A 22,223-nucleotide genomic window follows, 5' to 3' on the forward strand; every position below is an offset into this window, starting at 1 on the left:
TGCAGGATATACAGCAAGGGGAATAAGTATTTGATCCCAGGCCGATGTAGCAAGTATCCCCACCTACAAATAATGGAGAGGTCGTCTGTCATTTTTATTGTAGGTATACTTCAACTGTGAGAGACAAAATCTAAAAAAGAAACATGCAGAAAATCACTTAGTATAATTTTTAAATAATTAATTAGAACTTTATAGCATGAAATGAGTATTTGATCCTCTACCCAGCAAGAATTCTGCCTCTCTCAGTGCTGTTTTTTAAGAATATCCCCCCACTCTGCACTCATTACTTGTATTTATTACACCAGTTTAAACTTGTTTCGTGTATAAAAGACACCTGTCCTCTCACTCAATCAATCTCACTCCAACCTCTCTACCATGGGCAAGACCAAAGAGCTGTCTAAGAATATCAGGGACGAAATTGTAGACCTGCACAAGGCTTGAATGGGCTACAGGACAATAGGCAAGCAGCTTGGAGGGAATACAAAAAACGGCGGCATAATTATTAGAGAATGGAAGAAACACTAGATCACAGTCAATCTTCCTCCGTTTGGGGCTCCATGGAAGATCTAAGCTTGTGGGATGAGGAAAGGATGATTCTGAGAAGGTTAGATATCAGCCCACAACTACAAAGGCCAATGACCAGAAGAAAAATGGGAACCTAGTCTCAAAAGTTACCGTTAGTAACACCAGGGGCGTTATGGAGCCGCTATGGAGCCCGCAGTGTTAGGAGGCCCAGCCACCCAACCTGCTACACGGAAGAATAGAAGATGTACATTATTATATACATATTATGCTGCCTAATGCCTGAATGTATAAATGTATGTATATGTGTAACAGTATAAATGTGTTTGTATGTAAATGTGTTTGACTGTAAAAACACTAGTGTACAAATATGTATATTTTCTAAGGGGGATGAAGGGCGCAGCCTATCCTAGTTATGCCACTGAGTAACTGTCTTCATGAATTAAAATCCAGCAGGGCTTGCAAGGTCCCCCTGCTCATGACAACACATGTCCAAGCCCATTTGAAGTTCCCCATTGATCATCTGGATGATCCAGAGGAGGCACGGGAGAAGGTCATGTGGTCAGATGACACGAAAATAGAACTTTTTAGTATCAACTCCACTTGCTGGGTTTGGAGGAAGTTGAAAGAAGAGTACACCCCTAAGAGCACCATTCCAAACATAAAGCATGGGCATGCAAAGATCCTACTTTGGGGGTAGTTTTCTGCAAAGGGGACAGATGACTGCACAGTATTGAAGGGAAGATGTATTGCAAGGCTTTGGACAAAAACATGCTTCTCTCAGAAAAAGCATTGAAAATGGGTCGTGGTTGTGTCTTCCAGTATGACCCAAAACACAAAGCCAGGACAACTAAAGAGCAGTTACGAATGAAGCACTTCAAGGTCCTGGAGTGGTCTAGCCATTCTCCAGATCTGAACCCAATCCGAAATCCTTTGAGGGAGTTGAAAATCGATGTCACCCACCGAAAGTCTGAAAGACCTGAAGAAGATCTGTATTGAGGAGTGAACCAAAATCCCTGCTGCAGTGTGTGCAAACAAAGTTGGTCAATAAATACAGGAAACATCTGACCTCTGTAATTTGTTTCTGTACCAAATATTGGGGCACATTTACTTATCCGGTCCGGAGTGTTCACCAAAAGAGCATTGTCCGGCAATCATGCACTCTGCTGCAATTTACTAAGCTCGTGCGCCTGATATCCTGCTTGTGTCACTCCCCGCTGAGGTCCGCCAGAGTTCACCTTCTTCTTCCTGGTGCATGTAAGTGCATTGTCTTGCGACACAATTTTAAAGTTTTTTCCCGCGCTCAGTCCGAATCAGTCGGATTGTCCAACGGCCCGCCACCAATCCCAGCACAGACACCTATTAAATACCTGCCAAAGCCGTGCAAATCCCGAAAATAGAGCACAGTCCGACAAAAGTGCGATCCATGACCCTTAGTAAATAAGTCCAATTATGTTTTACTATGGTATCAAATTAGTAATTATTTAACAATAATGTGATTTTCTGAATTTCTTTTAGATTCTGTCCCCCACAGTTGAAGTGTACCTGTAATAAGGATTACGGACCTCTCTATCCTATACTTATTTCCCCTACAGTAGTACTTTTTCTTTTTTCATAAAAAATATGGGGATACATATTTTTTTGAGATTAAAAATATATAATTGTCTGGTGATACATTCCCTGAATTCCATTTTTATTTTTTATACATAACCCTTTAATGTAATATCTTCCTTTTATAGATATGTCATACACTTACTGAAAAGCTGGTAGCTATGACTATGGGGTCAGGTGCCAAAATGAAAACTCCATCAAGTTTGAGCGACATCATTGTTGTTGCAAAGAGAATCAGTCCAAGGTAAGAACAAGTTTTTCCTGCAAGACCGGGACCATGTTCTTAGGTCACAATGTATAAACTTTAATTAAACTAGTGTGGTAGTGATAGGGATTTTTATGCAGGGCCCCAACAGCCATCTTGACTTTTGTAAGGTGAGTCCTAATTAACCATTTCATAATTGTCCTGGTACCAGGAACTTCAACACAAACTAAGACACGTCAATCTCTTAGTGTATGTCAAGATCTTCTCCCGTTTAATATCTCAAAATGCATAATATCACAGACAGAAGAGTAGGTGTGAATAGAATACTGTAAAGTTATTGGTCATCAGCACATTCTGGGGGAAAAAAAAATAATTAATTGTGCTCAGTTCTCAGAGATCTTGTACACAGATATTGTTTATACTAAGAAGAAGATAAGTGGGCTCCAGAATCATGATATAATGTAGCCTCAAGGACAGACTGGCTTCTCATTAAATGTCAAAGGGAATTACCTGACAGGCGAGCAAACAGGTTACATAAAATGAAGTTTGAATCATGACATTAACTTGACAATGGTCAGGGAACATGGCCGCTGTATCTAAGATGGCGGACAGTAGTCAAGATGGCGTCCGAAACCAGTGCAATCTCCTTAACAATTGGATTATATTATAAGAGTTTAGGTATTAGGGTCATACGAAAGGTCACACTATAGTGCCTTCCTTTTACAGCTCATATCATGAATTGGCAATATCTACCTTTAGGCTCATGTGATGCTGCTACTCCTTTGGAATCCCCTATATTTTCCATAAAGAGTCCCTCTTGGCTATATCTTTTGTAATACTATTCCATCTCATTTACATTCATCTAATTTTTGCTATGAGGATCCCAGATAAGCAGGACAGTGGCAACCATACAGGGTAAATAGTGTTGAAATGGATGAAACAATCTCTTTAAATCTTTTTAGGAACTTTGTAACAGCTGGAGTCCACAGCTCCACATAATACCTATGTATGTTACTAGTGAATGCACCTGGCAGGCTGAGCTTATATGCATGACAATTCACAATGAAATCCCCTCTGTCCCCTCATTGTCCTCATTGACTAGTGAATAAATTGCCTCTTTTCTTATGTTGAGAGAACACAGTAGGGAGGGGGATATTGTAGTCAGTTTTTTTGGAGACTACCTTGACTTAAAGGAAATCCACCCTCAAAATCCATCAAGATAAACCAGAGGCACTTACCCATATATCCAGGCACCGCGACTGCTGTAATCTTCTTATATGTGCTACATATGGCCTCCTTCCTTCTAAATACCCTATTAACTAAAAGCAGAAGAATCCCCTATTATAAATCAAGAGAAGAGTTAAAATACAGAAAGGTATAAAATACATTTGATTTATTAATAATTAATCATATAAAATTACAGTTAATAAAAAGTGGATACTATTCTCTATTCCACCTAATTATGAAGAACATTTTGAAAAAAGGAACGGGATCTGTACATGCAAGTAAATAGGACAATGGGAAAAACTGTAATTTGGCCACTAGGTGTCGCTTTAAGATCTCTCAATTACACACCAAAGTAATGCAATATGTACAGAGAATGTAAAGAATGTGCAAGAGTCCAAGAATAAAGAAAGGACATGGCTTGAAACAGCACAAAATTATATAAAAAGATAAATAGAAGAAAGGGGATAACAGAGTATCAAACCTTACCCTAAGTAGTGGCACAATACTGAATCCCTTGTCCGTGCCCCGACCCCCATTTCTTCAATGTCTCATCAGGAGGTGTCTAAACTGGGTGTAGATCAGGTGATATTTAACGTCACAAAGGATCAAAGATCCAGGCACTGTGACTGTAGTAATCTTCTTATTTTTGCTATTGATGGCCTCCTTCCTTCTAAAATCAACTTATATAATTATTCTAAGGAGCCTAAGGGCTCTGGTGGGTGTTTCCAGAGCCCTGTTGTAGCTTCACAGGGTGTTACATTCAGCAGAGCAGGTCTACCCTTCCCCTGCACTTCCCGCTGCTGCTATAATACACAGGCAGAGGGAGAGAGCAGGGGATTGAGTGAGACATGTTCTGCTCATAACAAATATAAGATGATTACCAGTCACTGTGCCTGGAACTATGAGCAAGTGCTCCTGGTTTATCATGATGGATTTTGATGGTAGATTTCCTTTAATGTTGCATTAAATATATTCATAAATTTGGTACATCTTCATGGTATTATTCTACTTTCAATGCCTCCCATTTACTGGGGTGAGATTGAGACCATTTTGGTAATTTTTAAGATGTCTGGCTTCATAGACTACCTCCTACGTAGTTTTCCAGCTGCAAATGAAATGAAAGGCAGAAGAATTTTGGACAATTTTAGCACAAATTAACCCAAATGTAAGTAGGTTGAAGCCACAATTTCAGAGGACAGAAGTTATAATTCCTCCCATTGTCTGCTTCCTAGTCTATAGGGTTTTTCTAAATCCTAAATAACACTGCAGAGATATTAGGATTTTCATGTGAGTGATCCAAACCTCTACTGTATACAATGCATTAATCTGGTCTAATACAACAAAGAGCAATTCATTGAATGGCAATCTGTTGCCCTCCTGCCATGGAGATACTAAAATTCTCAGCATGGCTTCCTAGCATGCTGTTTGGCCACCATTGTTACAGGGTCACAGCCCTTTCCTTCCTTTTGTTACAAATGTCTTGGCCTTATACTCGCCAAATAAGATAATGCTGCTGTCTCATGGAATTCTGTCATTATTGTAGATTAGATACTTCCATTAGACGTCACATCAATAAAAGTAGATCCTAAAATTGGGGTACAGGGCTATATTTCTGGAGCAGGAAACCGGTCTCCCAAAATAAGGACCTCAATGTCTTGAACAAGCCAAAGAGGGAAACAGCATGAACATTTATTAAGAGGGTTGCAGTTGCCCCCAAACTCAAAAGGAACATGTCATGATGATGTAGGTTCACAAACTTCCCCCAACCAGTTATCCGGGATAGTGACATGATCAAAATAACATCCTGCTATTTTCAGGGAGATTCAGGACTATGCAATAACCTAACTTTAAATACAAATGACCTATAAGAGCCACAGGGGTGGGGAAGAGTCACCCTAATATGTCCTCTATTCACCAATGTCCTATAGTTCAGGTACATTATCACAAGTCAACTTCTGGATGGCAGCTTATGATGACTATACTAGTGTATAGTGGGGCAGTATTTAAGCCTGAAGGGTGTCCCTTTAACTCCTTACATGTCATTAGTATTGAGCAGTCAACGTTTTTTCTTTAGTCTCCCAGAATATAGGAGTACATTGTTGTGATCCTGTCTCTATCCTGAATAACAGGTTGGTCGCAAGTGTAGACCTAAATACTCGTGACCACTACCCTTAGAGAGTTTGTCCCCCTCTGCCATTCAAAAAAGTGTCAACCAGGATACTATGGGGTCATCTGATTTCTATGCAAATAACAGAGGAAAGAGAAAAATTGTGACATTGCCTACAAAATGAAAACTTAAATTATGTATATAGGATGTACCGCTTGATATCTTGGGGTCCATTTTATTTCTGCCATCTCCTTGAAATCAGAAAAAAAACCCAGAAATACCACTCCTGTTGTAACAGTTCTATTTAAACGAATGGAGCAGACCTGCAATACCAGATCTAATACCAGCACAAAGGTTTCTGTTGAAATAGAGGCTTTTTGTTTGTCCATAATAACAATATGTAAAGTGAATGGAAGTATGATGGTTCTATGCCATATATTTAGAACAAAAGACAGAATACAATCCTACATACAGATCAGGAAAGTTTTTTTTACCAGGAAAAAACCCCAAAACTTTTCTATACTTCCTCACAATTTCACATGTGGAATACATTACACATTTCACATGTGAGGTTTCTGTGGTGCACTAATGGAGATACTGGTTTGTATAGTGCACAAACACATATCCAGCTACTAATATGATTGATATCTATGTCATGATCTGCCATCTAATATTACTATGCTCTATTTAGAGTCGATGATGTGGTACGGTCTATGTATCCTCCTCTGGACCCGAAACTACTCGATGCACGGTATGCAAGAAAATATAATCAGAAAATATATATATGAACATGGAATCTAGTCTTGTCACTATAGGGGGCACAATAGTAGAGAAAACTTGGAGACTAGTCGGATAGTAAGTAATTCTGCCACAGTCTACTGAACTTTTACCCTTATAAATGCTGTCTAAAAGTTAAACCAAAAGTTAAAAGTTAGACCAGGCGGACATACAATGTGCTAGATTCCGATAAAGATCGAAATCTGTTTTAGGTTAAATACTCCGGAGAAAGATAGGACAAGTGCACCCATTGCCGGCTTATGGGGGATGTATATATGACGTACATATGACAGCCGTATTTACCCCAACGGCCATGTGAATGAGGCCTTACTATAAGACATTCTCATTTAAAGGGGTATTCCGGGAATATGAATGTCTGACACAAAAACCCATGATGATATAAATAAATGAATACAACAATACTCAATGTCATTAGTCACAAAACGTAGCTTAAATAATTTGATTTTATGATTTACAACATTTTATGTCCTCTCTAAAGTAGGTGGAGTTATCAACAAGATGGCCGCCACAGGAAAATACAAGTCCCATGATCCTTTAGTTCCCAGTAACTCCTCCTCCCTCTCAGGCTCTGCTCCCAGTGATGATGTAACAGGTTTTCTTGCTCTGTTACCATAGTAATGATGTGTAACTGCCATCACCAAAACACTGGCCATACTGGATGCGGTGCAACCAACCGACTACAGCCAAACAAAGTGGTGATCACATGACCTGCCCAGGCAGGTGCAGGACAAGTGATGTGGACATGTGACCAGCGGCCATCTAGCATTTTAATTCTTCATTACAGTCTATGTCATCAGCATTTTTCTGCTAAGAGGAGCAAAATTTTAAATAACAACTAATTACACATTAGCTTATATTTTGAGTATGCATTTGCATATGAATTATGCTGATTCCTGGAATACCCCTTTAACTTTACACCTTCTAGTATTTGGCTTAGTTTATGTCATAACAGAAAACTTTGGCACAGGGTGTCACAACTTAGGACCTTATGATCCTTTTTCATACAAATCATAAAAGTGTCCAAAACTAGATAAATAATGGCATAACGTATGTTATAGGAAATCTACCAACAAAATCAAGAATGATAAACCAGGGGCACGTACTCATAGATCCAGGCACTGTGACTGTGGTAATCTTCTTATATTTGTTTCCATGGGAAAGTGATGAGGGAGCAGTGAGGAGGGTGAGGCAGAGGGGCTCTGGTAACACCCCCAGAGTCCTTTTTGCTATTTAGCAAAGTTTTAAAAGCTGATTTTAGAAGGAAGGTGCCATGGATAATAAATATAAGAATATCACCACGGTCATAGTGCCTGGATCTATGAGTAAGTGTCCCTGGTTTATCATTCATGAGTTTGATGCTAGTTTTCCTAGTTTGAAAAGCCTTTTGTGCAAATTATGTCAGAATTCTGAAATTAATCTGTGTGTGCTCAAGTTAGATGTCTCCAACTGAAAAAACATTGGTGTATATTGTACATGTGGTGTATAAAACTCTTATGCAGACCTAAGAGTCTCAATGGTAACAGACTATAATTCTATAAAGGCTGCAGGATTAGACGAGAAAGGGTTTTACTTTGTATTCTTTAACCATTGAGACACATAGGTCTGCAAAAATGCTGTTGAAAAAACATTCAATATCATTTTTACTCCAGGTTTTTTGGGTCCATAGTTGTTGCTTGGAATGCCTGTGCCATTATAAACTGTTTGTGCCACAAAAAAGTACAATTTGGTTGCAGCTGTGGAATCCCAGCACTTTTCCTTCACGTCTAGGTTCCCAACCCTTTTTTTAGCGCACTTATTTGTTTCTTTTTTAGACTCTACCAAGCTCTATATCACCTTCATGAATGTCGAGTTAGTTCAGACCAGCTTCATTTAGCCCTTGCGCTAAAAATCACAGTGTAAATTACAGCGTGATTTGTGAACCCAAATTATGGACCCTGCAATACTATTACCGTAATAAATGCCCATCTAAAAATGTAATGTGCAAAGTAAGCTTTTTTATTTCAGAAACATGGATTCAATGAAAAAAAGTTTTGCTAAAAAAAGTTTTGGGGGAGATTTCCTTCAAATGAATTTTATCAATATGCCAATGCATTTTTATGCTCTTACCTAGTCAAGGCACAATCCTTTATACATATAGTAATGCCATTAATGACAATACTTTTGAGAAACGCAAAATTGGTAAAGACGACCTTTTACCAACTACTCTAACTTGCCAACACTTTTTATGCATCAACCCACCAAATTCTGGCGTGGGTTGCTTATTTTGCATTGCTCAGAAGCAGTAGGTACAAGAGAGAAAAATTTTTTAACTCAGTAGAGCGACGCAATGGGTGAAAAGTGTTGTAGTTGGGGGAGATAGTGAAAGGTCCTCTTTAAGATACTAGAACTTGTCCTTACCATGTATTTCTATTTTCAGAACCACTGCTCTTCTGCTGTCGGTTAGTCATCTTGTTTTGGTGACAAAAAATGCCTGTCACCTGACAGTCGGCTTGGATTGGATCGATCAGTCCCTTTCGGCTGCTGAGGAACATATGCAAGTTCTCAGAGAAGCTGCAATGGCCACCGAACCTGAACGTGTGATCACAGGGACAGATAACTTCCTTCAAGAACAGTCTACAATCTAGCAACCTGGGATAGCACTTGGGAAACCTCAGAAATGCTTCTTTTTAGTAGCCTCAATTTTCCCAATTTCTCTCATAGATTCTCTGGGAGGGAGAGTGTATCACCTTTGAAACCTGAAGTGTCCTTTTTTTTATAAAAAAAAGTAGATGAAACAGCTTTAGTCCAGACAAAATATATGATAAAAATATTAAGGGGTGGCTTATGTTTCCTCTACCAGCAATTCTACATCCCCTTATACAGTTAGCCATCGGTATACAGCCACTTGGCCTTAGGTGCGTCATGGGGAGAGCAGGAGGTAACCTGTTACTGTAAGGGCAGAAGTAAGGATTATAATATATACGCAGTAGCCAGGGGCCAAAAACTTCTATCCACCCACCAAACACCAAAACCACCCACCAAATTTTAAACTTAAAACGACCTACACCCATGAGATCCTCTATGCCTGCTCTCAATACACATGTAGACAAGAGCCAAGAGAAACCATAAATTGTATGCAGGCAGAAGAGATACATTCTCCATTTCCTGAGTCTATAGCACAGCATGAGCCTTAGGTCATGCCAGAGATCTGGCCTCATATTTGCATTTGAGTGTACCACTTAAATTAATAAAATTATAATTATATAATGGGATCAAAATAGTAACGAGATATTACACAGCATTTCACCAACTATAAAGAATAAATGGTGTCATGTCTAATTTTGTCTGTGATAAATTAAACAATTGCATTGAGGGTCCTGTTTGTAAAAGCTTACAATCTATGAATGCTTAATAGATGAGAAAAATTCAAAAAGCATTATACAGGCAAGCAGGTAAAGGACCACCAGGACAAAGAGGCATTCAATGCCTATTACACATACACAGGGGCTGTGCCTGTGTGATCTACAGCAGGAGCCAGGCTGCGAGTAGCAACAGCCTTCTGCTGTAGCATCTGATCACTGGCGCCACTGCCATATGATTAGGGGAAGGTTTGTGGCTCAAGTTTAGCAACAGGGGCTCTAAATTACCCATTGGTAATTTGCCAATGTGATCAACTAGATTGCTTTCAGAAAAGGATAGCGCATCACATATATCAATTGATGACAACGCCACTTCACCTATCGGGGAAGTAAAATACATAATTTTAGACTGGAAAAAAGAAAAATTCACTAATATAGACACTTACTAAATTAAGATTTGACTATTTAACTACATTAAATAAAGGTAACATGTTATTTATGTGGCACTTGGCATAAAATTAATTTTTAAAAATCTGTAAATTAAATATAGCCTAAGAGACCAATGAAACTGCAGGGTGTAACAAAAAGGTTGAGTGGGTGGAATATTTTTTGAGGTATACCTCATATCTAAAAACTATATATATGTCTAACATACATGTCTATACATATCCAATGATACCAAATTTGGCCTCCTACCCCCAACCCCTGGGGGTGGGGCAACTGTAAAATCTTAAATGGAAACCCCAATTTTTATTGCAGATTCCGATTCCCCAAGAAAAAATTACATTGATTTGATCTAGGCCTTTTTCAAATTTGGTGACAGATGGCGCTGGAATCGCCAAAAATCTAAATGTGTGCAAAAATGTTGAAAAAGGTGATATTTTAAAAAATCTGATCCAAAACCTGAAAATAGATGTATGCAATATTTTTGTAAAAGCTATACAATGTTACCAAATGCAAGCACTTAATGTACAGAATGATATTTGATACTCATATTTGAAAACTTTGTAAGCAATGAAAAAAATCCCCATCATTAGAGGGGAAGAGACTTAAGTTGATCAAGCTCTACGATGTGTGAGAGAAAATGTTATTTTTCCTGGGAAATCTGAATCTGCAATAAAAGAAATTAGGCCTGCCCCACCCCAGGGGTTGGGGATAGGTGGGGCCAAGTTTGGTATCATTGGATTCATTTTTGAAAAAAATATTTGAAACATATATTTTTAGTTTTTCGATCCAATTTGTATTTCGCAAGATATTCCACCATCCTGAGCTTTTTGGGCGCTTTCACACTTTCAGTTTTTTAGGTGCGGTTTTTGATGTGCGAACCAGCAGTGGAGTAATAAACAGCTTCTCAGTGCTACGTTCTCATATTCTGATCCACAACTGCTTTTGGCTTCAAAAATTGCATCTGAAAAACTGAACTTGTAAACCCACCCTTTGTTGCACCCTGTACATTAAACCCAAAAAAAAGAAGCCCTCATGTAACAGAAAACATAAAACTGTTGAGCACCCCAAAAAGCATTGAAACTCTAAATAATTTTTACTATAAAAATTATTTAAACAAAAACATCTGTACCTACTCGTAGAATAAAGTGAATTGTTTCAGTATTGTACTTAGTAAAGACACAGCCCAAAATGGTCTTAACATGATAAATATCTGATCAGGCAAGGAGGGGTCGAACTGCCAGGGACCTCAAAACCTCTAGAGTGGCAAAACACTCATTTTTATGGCTTACAAGTCAATCCAGACATATTTAGTAAGATCCTGGGTATGATACAGTTACTACTTATCACCTTCAAGCTCTGAACTCCAAAGAGTACAACAGTCTACAATATAATCTGTATACAGGGGGTCCCCTACTTAAGGACACCTGAATTACAGATGACCCCTAGCTACAGAAAAAAAATAATTAAAAATACAATTTTCACTGGGACAAAAAAAATTTCTCTGGAGCTACAATTATAAACTATACAGTTCCAAGTTATCTTGTATGTAACCTGGTGACTGTCTGTACTTTCAAATATTACAAAACCTTCAGCAGTCTACAAACACATAGATCTAGGCTTGTTAAATTGCCCCACAATGTATCCTATAGTACTCTTCCATGTGATAAACATTTACTAACTTTTCACACCTTACTATGAGTGGATGCAGACCAGATTGCCAATGTTTTAGTGTACAATCATGATTAGCCATGGTGGCCTGTCCGGGTAATCTGCCAATCTTGACAGCCAATGAATTAATACTCCACAATTTCATGATACAATACTGATGCAGGCCCAGTTGAATTTTAAAGGGAACCGGTCATACAAATTGAAGTCTATTTTACTGCCATCAGAATAGAGAGAATGTTGATATAAGCAGATTCATATAGTTTTGTGTAAGATTCAGTGTAACTTGTAATTTTTACAATGTGATACAGGCTATACTGTGTGAGCTTGAAGACATTACTGTGTGGGCTCACCCACAATACTCTGCTAAAAACAAACAGAAATTTAAATAAAACAAACTAGGGCTTATTCACAAGGACATCCTATATGGGATGATCCATTCACTTCATTGGGTTAAATGGGTGCATTATAATCAGCAGTGTGATTACGCTCTTGCTATTAAATAGAAGTTTTTACATCAATCTGGTCAGCAGCTCCTGCTCCATAACATGATTCCTGTATATCAGCCTGATAATCTACATGGCATAATTCCTGTAAAAGGAAAAAAATAAAAAATATATAAAAACAAAAAAACACATGAAATCCCACAGAACTGACAATAAAAGAATAAATAGTTAATGAAGCATTCCAGTAATATGTTTTACTTTCATATTGTTCCCATACCCTAAATTACATGCCTTTGTGTGGTCTCATTGGGAGTCACTACTTCAGGCATGTACCCTACTGATGACAAAAGCATGGACTGTACCAACCAGATTCTCTACCGACTCATTGCTCTCACAGTTATAACGTAGAATATAACTTTGCATCTATTTATGGTCTCTTAGAATTTAAGGAGGCCATATCTAGGACATAGCAAGGAAATATGATACAGGCTCTACCTGTCAATGTGTTCCTGTGCTGAGGCATCATGGGATTGATAATATAAAGTACAGATGTCAAAATGGTGAGCAGAGAGGATAACTGCAAGAAAAGGAGTGTCATATACTCTGCACTTTTTGCTGGAGAGTTTCTTTAAGATTCCTTATTGTTTATACCACTGCTTCCACAGCATCGCTATGTGATAACTATCTTAAAATATTGTCTTGTAAATACAGCTCTTTAAGAATACAAAAAAAAAACATTTCTGGAGGCTGAGCATATATATATAATCTGCTTTTGTATCTAGTGTCTGTATATATCAAACCTGCACAATTCTTATCTCTAGAATAGCATCTGCTCCTTGGTTTACATGTAATAGATTGGTCTTTGTTGTATATTATGTTATATATTTCTATAATAAACTGCTTCTAACGCTGACGGTGCCTTATTACCCACTGTTAAATGGGCCTATAGAACTAAACATACAGAATTTTGTGTGGTAGGATATTATGAGGACTTCATCCAACTAGCTTGTATATCAGTATTTTATTTGTGTATATTAGTGGCGAACTGAGTAGGACAGCAGCATGAGTTAAAATCCCTTAGAACATGCACAATCCTGTATCATGCTTCTGCCGTCACTAATAAGATAAAACAGTAAGGGTTAATGCACACGATCGTGTGCTCACCGGGCCACAAACCGACGAGCACGTGGCCGGGAAGAGGAGGGGTGAGCACTTCTTACCTCTCACCTCTCCAAAGATAGGCGAGCACCCGTCTCAGTCATGGTGCGGTGAGACACTGATTGGGTGCCATAGACCTCTGTGGGGGCCGTGATGCTGCTGCATATTGTGTTGCCGTATCACTGGCCCCCATTTGGTCAAGTGCATGAGGCCTAAGGATAACGGACCTCTTGTTGGATGTTTTGCAGCGCAAGGGTCAATTTGTACTGTACCACAGACTTGTGGATTGACTAAACATGTCTTGTAGGGTATGTCCCATCAAAAATAAGTAGCACAATAGAAAGAATCCTTTGGTATCTATCCTTTAAATTGAAACAACAGAAATCGGAATGATAGATTATTAACCTCAGCCAATGGATGATATCTATAAAGATACATCTATCCCTAGTGTTCTGATACCAGATTACAACAAGATTTATATGCTACAGCAAGGACTGTATCCAATACAAATCTTTTCATGATACTTTCTCTATGCAGGTACCAGTCCTGGTGGAAAATAGAAATAGAATACTGTCCCTGTGAATGGGGCCATTCCTTCAATGTTACAGACTAGGGAATGCTGAGATAGTTAGTATTGTAGGAATTCTTGCTTTTCTACCTGTTTTCTACATGTTTCTTGCTGCAAATTCCTAGAGGCGCACAATGATATAGAGCAATATTATTATATTATTGGGAAATATATTATTATATTATATTATGCAATATCAGGTGGTACAAACCTGACCAAGGGTCTGTTGGTTACAGCTTGTACGGTCCACTCACCTGCCACTGACACGAGAAAGAGAAAGCCACAAACTCAGGTAGAATTAGGACCTGCTCTATAATTTGTGGTTTGGGTAGTCAGCTCACACACAGCATCATGTAAACCATAGAAAAAACATAATTACCTACAAGTAATTGCGTTTCCTTGAACCAGGACAGCATGACCAAGGAGAGTCAACAACTCCAGGAACAGGAAACACGGTCATAAAATCTCACTCATCCTCACCCGACAAGGTAGCTTAATACTGGTATCAAATTCAACTAGGCGCCGATCACAGACCAAGATGTGTTTCAGAGAACCTGCCTTGATAAGGATTAGCAAAAAAGTATCTGAATTATTACAACCAACTTATTGGCATATTTTCCCAGAGTCCCGAAGTGGAGCTTCCACACGCCTACAAGGTGGCCTTAACTGGAAGTCCCTGACCCTAGACAACAGCCTCCCAATCAGCCAAATCAGTTTCCTACACTGTACTGGCGAGATGCAACCACATTAAACAGCGCTGTCTACAGTTCGGAGTCTGTACCTTCTGGAATAGATAGACTGGTTTTGTTTTAATCGTGCATAATATCATAAGGCTTCGTGAAGTCATACTTGATGTCAAGGGAGCTGCCTTACAAAGTAACTAAAAGAGGTGTGGTTTTCTTTATCTCATTCTGGAAAACTTATTTACATGTTTTCTTACAACCAACACCAGCAAACATTGGATCTAAAAAATTCAAGGTAATTTTTTTTATTCTGACATGCATTAACATTGCACAATAATCAAGTGATATACAAGCAGAGTTGCACAACCTCTATTGGCCAGAAGGTCACATTGTAATACTGCCCAGAGCCCATCAAGCAACAACTTCCATAGTACAAGCCAGAAACCAAATACTACATTCAGACAATAACTCATACAGACCCCAAGACCAGTCAATTAATACTGAAGATCCCAAAAAAATATATCTTTTGTGTTAAGTTATGGAAAAAAAAAAACGGACATTTGGCAAGAATTTCTAAAAATTCATTTTTAACGTTCTAAATTCTCTATTTTTGAAGCAGATAGTCATAGCACCCAAATTAATTCATAACTTACATTTCCCAAATGTCTGCTTTATGTTGGCATGGTTTTTTAAGATTCCACATATTTTACTAGAATGTTATGAGGCTCAGAATTTGGGTGCCATTTTTCACATTTTTTAGAAAATCGCCAAACCCGTATTTAGATGGACCTGCTCAACTTTTAATTGATTGTGGGAGGCCTAAATAATAGCGAGACTCATAAATTACCCCATAACGGAAATGACAGCCCTCAATGTATGACAAAAGGCTCCACAATGTTTGATGCCCAATTTCTTTTGAGTACACCGATACCCCATATGTGGTGGTAACCTGCTGTATGGGCGCACGGCCGAGTGTAGAAGGGAAGGAGGCACCGTCCAGATCAGAATTGCTATGTCACATTGTACAGGCTATAATTTTTTTTCTGTTTTTAATGTGCACCTATAGGGCTTATTTTTTTGCCACATGAGATGCACTTTTCTGGTACGTAATTTGGGGGAATCTATAGGCTAATTGATGAGATTTCATTAACTCTTGGTTAGTGGGGGAAATGAAAATCTTACATTTTTGGTAAGATTTTTTCCCTTTTTTTTTTTGGCCGTTCACGTTCCATAAAAATATGTTGTTTTTATTCTATGGCTTGCCACCATTACTTGCATCATATCACTACAATGCACAGAATCCTGTCCTCACCTTTGTGGTTAGTCCATAAAATGTGGTCACCACACATTCCATGACTCATGGGCTGACCACGGTCGTGTGCCACCAGCTTTACTTTCCCTATTCCTTGGAGAGACGGATATCACTTTAAGTACACGTCACAGCATAATAAGATATGGGGGGTAAGCAACAAAGAAACACCTCAGAAGAAAGGTCGGCACTCCACCATTTTAGCAAAATCGGCATCCAGCTTTATTCGTCACGCAGACACCATTAAATGCAGTACATAGTGAGCAATCTGACGTGTTTCATTTTGGTTAACCTCTGAGACCAATGGTCATTGATGCATAAGTGTCCAGGTCAATTTTTGCTTCTTTAACCCCTTAACGACCTGGCCCTTTTTTGTTTTTTCATTTCCATTGTTCACTCCCCACCTTCAAAAAACTATAACTTTTTTATTATCCCATGTACAGAGCTGTGTGACGGCTTGTTTTCTGAGTAACAAATTGCGTTTCGTAATTATGGTATTGAATATTCCATGCCGTGTACTGAGAAACGTGAAAAAATTCCAAATGCAATGAAAATGGGGAAAAAACGCATTCGCCTATTCTTGTTGGCTTGGATTTTACGGCTTTCACTGAGCGCCCCAAATGACATGTCTACTTTATTCTTTGGGTCGGTGCGATCACGGGGATAACTAATTTGTAAAGGTTTTATAATGTTTTCATACATTTACAAAAATGAAAAGCTCCTGTACAAAATTTTATTTTTTATATTGCCACCTTCTGGCGCTAATAACTTTTTCATACTTTGGTGTACGGAGCTGTGGGTGGTGTAATTTTTTTTACTTTTGATGGCGCTTTCAATGCTACCATTTTTTACGACAGTACGACCTTTTGATCACTTTTTATAGAATTTTTTATGTTTTTCAAAACCGCAAAAAAAAGTGCCATTTTCAACTTTGGGCGCTATTTTCCGTTATGGGGTTAAACGCAGTGAAAAACCGTTATTATATTTTGATAGATCGGGCATTTTGGGATGCAGCGATACCTAATTTGTTTATGATTTTTACTGTTTATTTATATGACTTCTAGGGAAAGGGGGTAGATTTGAATTTTTATGTTTTTTTATTCTAATTTATTTTTTTAAACTTTTATTTTATTTAGTTTTTATTTATAAATTCGTCAGGTTAACACCTGATCGTGGATGTTACTGGGAAGTCTTTGCTGCAACAAAGACTTACCAGCTATGGAGACGTTTTCATTGCTACCATTTTGAGGACTGTGCAACATTTTGATCACTTTTTATTACATTTTTTGTCATGTAAAAATGGTGTAAAAGTGTTTCGGACATTTGGGTGCTATTTTCCGTTATGGAGGTTGCCGGCAATAACCATTTTTGTATTTTGATAGATCAGGCATTTTGGGACGCAGCGATACCTTATGTGTTAATGTTTTACTTTTTATATCAGTTCTAGGGAAAGGGGGTGATTTGAATTTTTTATATTTTATACATTTTTTAAACTTTTTTTTTCACTATTTCTTAGACCCTTATAGCAGTGGTGGCGAACCTTTGGCACGGGTGCCAGAGGTGGCACTCGGAGCCCTTTCTGTGGGCACCCAGCGCAGAATTTACCAGATAGGACTCAAGGCTTCCTCCTTCAGTCCAACACAGCCCAGGGCGCGCCACGCTCAGTGCTATTTTATAGTGACACCTACTTCAGGAGGAGCGAAAAGGTGTGGGCAGAGATAGATTATCTTTGGAGCTCTTGCTTTGGGTCCCCTGATTTTTCCTGTTATGGGGAGCCTGGAGATAAGCTACAATCCAAATGTCTCCTGCTTTCTATTGTATTGGTATCCTCAGGTCGCCAATACGATTGAAACTTGAGATGCAGCAGAGATTAACAGGTTTCACTAAACTGTCATGTTGGCACTTTGCGGCGTAAAAGTGGGTTTTGGTTGTAGTTTGGGCACTCTGTATCTAAAAGGTTCGCCATCACTGCCCTATAGGGTACACTAGATGGTCTGATTGTTCCTACCTTTAAGAGACCGAGTGCCCAAACTACAACCAAGACCCACTTATTTATCGCAAAGTGCCAACACAGAAATTTTATGTGTGATTTATACTCCCTTAGACTCCCTCTGTCACAGCTTTCATTGATACCAGCACCTGAGGACTCCAATAAAGCAGAAAATAGAAGAAATTTGGATGATCTTTGTAGCTTCCCTCCAGGGTCCCATAAACAGGAAGAATTGTCAGGGCCGGTACAGGAGCTACAATGATGATCCAGATCTGTCCACACCTTCCCACTCCTTCAGTGGTCCCAGGTAGTCCTGTCACTTTTAAAATAGCTCTGTGCGAAGCAAGCTATGGGGTATCTGTGACTGCAGGAAGATACCTGGAGTCATCTCTGGTGATGGCCTGGGTGCCCACAAAAAGGGCTCTGAGTGCCATCTCTGGCACCAGTGCCATAGGTTTGCCACCACTGACCTAGGTCGTCTGATTGATCCAATCATACACTGCCATACTACTGTATGGCAGTTTATGGGGATTTTCATCCTCATTCATTAAAATGTGCAATTAGCACATAGTAATGAATGGGTTAAATCCAGACAGCCTCAGGTCTACAGAAGACCCGAGGCTGTCATGGCAACCGATCGCAGCTCTCTGATGACGTCACGGGGAGAGGCGATATGCAGCAAAGATTACCGGCTATGGAGAGGGCTCCACCCGTGAGCACTCTCCACACACCCGCAACCGAACCGCAATGTACCATTACGTCACGGGTCGTGAAAGAGTTAAGGTGGCCGCTTGCAAGTTGTTCTCCTATTTGAATATTCTCTGAGGAGGCATCATGGGATCCTTAAAACAACCCAATGATCTAAAAACAAAGATTGTTCAACATAATTGTTCAGGGGACAGTTCTTGTTAAGCCCAAAGTGACAAGCCAAGAAAAATATCAAAAAGGCAGAGAATGGTGAGAACAGTCCAGGACAATCCACAGACACCTCCAAAGACCTGCAGCATCATCTTCCTGCAGATGGTGTCACTGTGCATCGGTCAACAATACAGCGCACTTTGCACAAGGAGAAGCTGTATGAGAGAGCGATGTGAAAGAAGCCGTTTCTGCAAGCACGCCACAAACAGAGTCGCCCGAGGTATGCAAAAGCACATTTGTATAACGTCCTGTGGACTGATGAAACAAAGATTGAGTTGTTTGGTCATACAAAAAGGTGTTATGCATGGAGGCCAAAAAACACAGCATTCCAAGAAAAACCACTCTCTACCCACGGTAAAATTTGGTGGAGGTTCCATCATGCTTTGGGGCTGTGGGGCCAATGCCAGCACCAGGAATCTTGTTAAAGTTGAGGGTCGCATGGATTCCAAATCTACCCCGGCATTCATGCAGAGGAACAATTACAATGTTCTGTAAAGTCCCCAGACCTGAATACCATTGAACATCAGTGGGATGATGAGAAGCGCTGTCCATGCTCGGCCACCATCAAACTGAACTGAACTGGAATTGTTTTTTTAAAGAGGAATGGTCAAAAATACCTTCATCCAGGATCCAGGAACTCATTAAAAGCTACAGGAAGTAACTAGAGACTAATACAGGCGGTCCCCTACTTAAGAACACCCGACTTACAGACGACCCCTAGTTACAAACGGACCTCTAGATGTGGGTAATTACTATACTTTAGTCCTAGGCTACAATAATCAGCTATAACAGTTATCACAGGCGTCTGTAATGAAGATTTATTGTTAATCCTGGTTCTGATGACAACCCAACATGTTTAAAATCCAATTGTCACAGAGACCAAAAAGAATTGGGTTGGGGTTACAATTATAAAATATACAGTTCCGACTTACATACAAATTCAACTTAAGAACAAACCTACAGACCCTATCTTGTACGTAACCCGGGGACTGCCTGTATTTTGTAGATCCTCCTTTTTGCAAAAATAACAATGTCACTTTTCTGTTGAGGTGCCCAGACTTTTGCACCTGTCAAACTTGGTTTTAATGCATGTTGCACATTTTCTGTTAATACAATAAACCTCATTTCAATCCTGAAATATTACTGTGTCCATAAGTTATTAGATATATCAAACTGAAATAGCTGTTGCAAAAACCCAAATTTTGACAACTAAAAATGATTAAGATTAATAGGGGTGCCCAAACTTTTTCACATGACTGCATACAAAATGTATCCAGGATTGTTGCACCCTTCATGTTACTGGCGACAGGTCGGCCATGTGATCATTCAGAGAATTTGATATTTATACGGACAGCTGCTTAGGGAAAGTGAATCAAAAGTATACGGCTCAGCACTTTTTAAAGTCAATGTTTTCCTATTGTCAATCTTCACTACTCACCAATTTCATTATGTACAGTAAAAACATTACAGTAAACATAATAAATTAGATTAAGAGACAAATCTTTTTGTGAATGTAAAGCTGGTGGAGCCTGTGAATGAATTCAATGAACTTGCTTTATGCTTCTACCAGGTTTGAAGGCCGATACTTCTTTTTACCTTGTGACTTGTCTTTCTGTCCAAGAAACCTTTGCTCGGCTCCCAGCATCCAAATGCTATTTTAGATTTCCTGCATTTGCCGTCACTGGGGTCACTTTTTTTTAATGACATCTAATTGAAGAAATGTTCATATATGGCAGATTAATTAATCTGGATGTGAATGCCCAGACGAGAATACCCCTTTAAATCTTTCCCCCCAAAACTATTGGGGGGGGACGCAACTTTATTTTTGCTTGTGCAATACTGATGTTATCAGATGATTGCTTGTTCATGTCCTACAGAGGGTGCAATAAAAAGTAAAAAAAAAAAAAGTTTTAAAAACAAAACAAAAAAAGAAAGAAAAAGAAACCTATATTGGAGAAAAGTGAAAATCAAGACACATAACCCACATTGTACACAGAATACTCAAAAGAGACAATTTTATGTTAAATTACAGATTGTTTAGGGTAAGACAGTCGGGCAGTTAGACCCTCCCCAGTATGAGAATAGCAGCTGCAAACAAAAAAAAAATTTTTACAAATTACTACTGAAAAGTATAATATAAAAAATTATAGTATTGTATAGGCCAAAGAGAGCTTGACTTCAGTGCTAAACTCTCCACCCCCGTGACTTTATACAACCATTATAAATTCCACTTGAAAGCTTGATCTGAAAGGAGTTTCATTTGATCATTACCACCATGTTGTTTATTAGGTCAATTTCTGCTGACAGGTTCTCCTTTTAGGCCACTAACATTAAGGCTACATGCACACTGCCGTTGCCCGCCGCACTGTAGCACGGCGGGTACACGGCAGAGCGCGGGGAGAGGAGGAGGGCAAGAGCGCAGCTCACCCCCGCCCCTCTCCATAGGGATAAATGGCGCACGGCGCCGTATTACGGGAAAAGATAGGACATGTCCTATCTTTTTCCCGGGTACGGAGCGGTAGGGTGCCGTGAGCCCATAGAAGTGTATGGGGGACGTATATCGCCATACATGTGTGTGAATGCAGCCTAAGTTGGTATGTGGAAACAGCAAACCTAGATGTCATTCAGGCTACTCATTATTTCTCCATCTTAGGGCTACCTCTACACAGTCACCATTTTACATCAGTACTTGAAGTAGAAACTACACAGAGAAAAGGTAGAATGGAAAGCAGTTGCCTCGTAAGGTGTTTTGAGCCCTCACCTGGTACTAATGTCAAATATGGAAAGTGTGACAGCTGCCCAAGACTGATGCAATAATAAAGGGGATTTCCATTTTTATTCTTAAAGGAGATCTACCAACAAAATCCATCATGATAAACCAGGGACACTTACTCATAGATCCAGGCACAGTGACTGTGGTGATCTTATATTTGTTACCCATGGCCTCCTTTGTAAAAAAAAATAGGCTAATGAGAATGAGGGCTCAGGAGGGGAGATGTTTCAAGAGCCCCTCATTGAGGTCACAATAAGCAGAGTAGGTCTTCCCTACCTCTGCACTTCCCGCTACTACTCAGATTACACAAGCATTGGGAGAAAGCAAAAGGAAGGATGAGACATGTTCTCAAACTGCAGCACTGAGGGGTTCTGGTAAAACCCACCACCAGAACCCAAACAGGCTCATTAGCATAAATGATAAAAGTTGATTTTAGAAGGAAGGAGGTCATGGATGAC

At 39.3% G+C, this 22,223-nt stretch overlaps 1 protein-coding gene across 2 annotated transcripts in view; it reads left to right on the plus strand.

The window, feature by feature from the left end:
* Nucleotides 1-13,279, plus strand: part of TMEM98 (transmembrane protein 98) — a 30,730-nt gene extending 17,451 nt beyond the window's left edge. For both annotated transcript variants that reach the window (XM_072111357.1, XM_072111358.1), the window contains exons 5-7: nucleotides 2,262-2,377; nucleotides 6,364-6,423; nucleotides 8,887-13,279. In XM_072111357.1, coding sequence (XP_071967458.1) covers nucleotides 2,262-2,377; nucleotides 6,364-6,423; nucleotides 8,887-9,094 — 384 coding nt within the window. In that variant the 3' untranslated portion in view covers nucleotides 9,095-13,279. The remainder of the gene's footprint in view (nucleotides 1-2,261; nucleotides 2,378-6,363; nucleotides 6,424-8,886) is intronic.
* The last annotated feature ends 8,944 nt before the right edge of the window (nucleotides 13,280-22,223 follow it).

This window comes from Engystomops pustulosus, chromosome 6 (genome assembly GCF_040894005.1).
Source record: "Engystomops pustulosus chromosome 6, aEngPut4.maternal, whole genome shotgun sequence".
Taxonomy (NCBI): domain Eukaryota; kingdom Metazoa; phylum Chordata; class Amphibia; order Anura; family Leptodactylidae; genus Engystomops; species Engystomops pustulosus.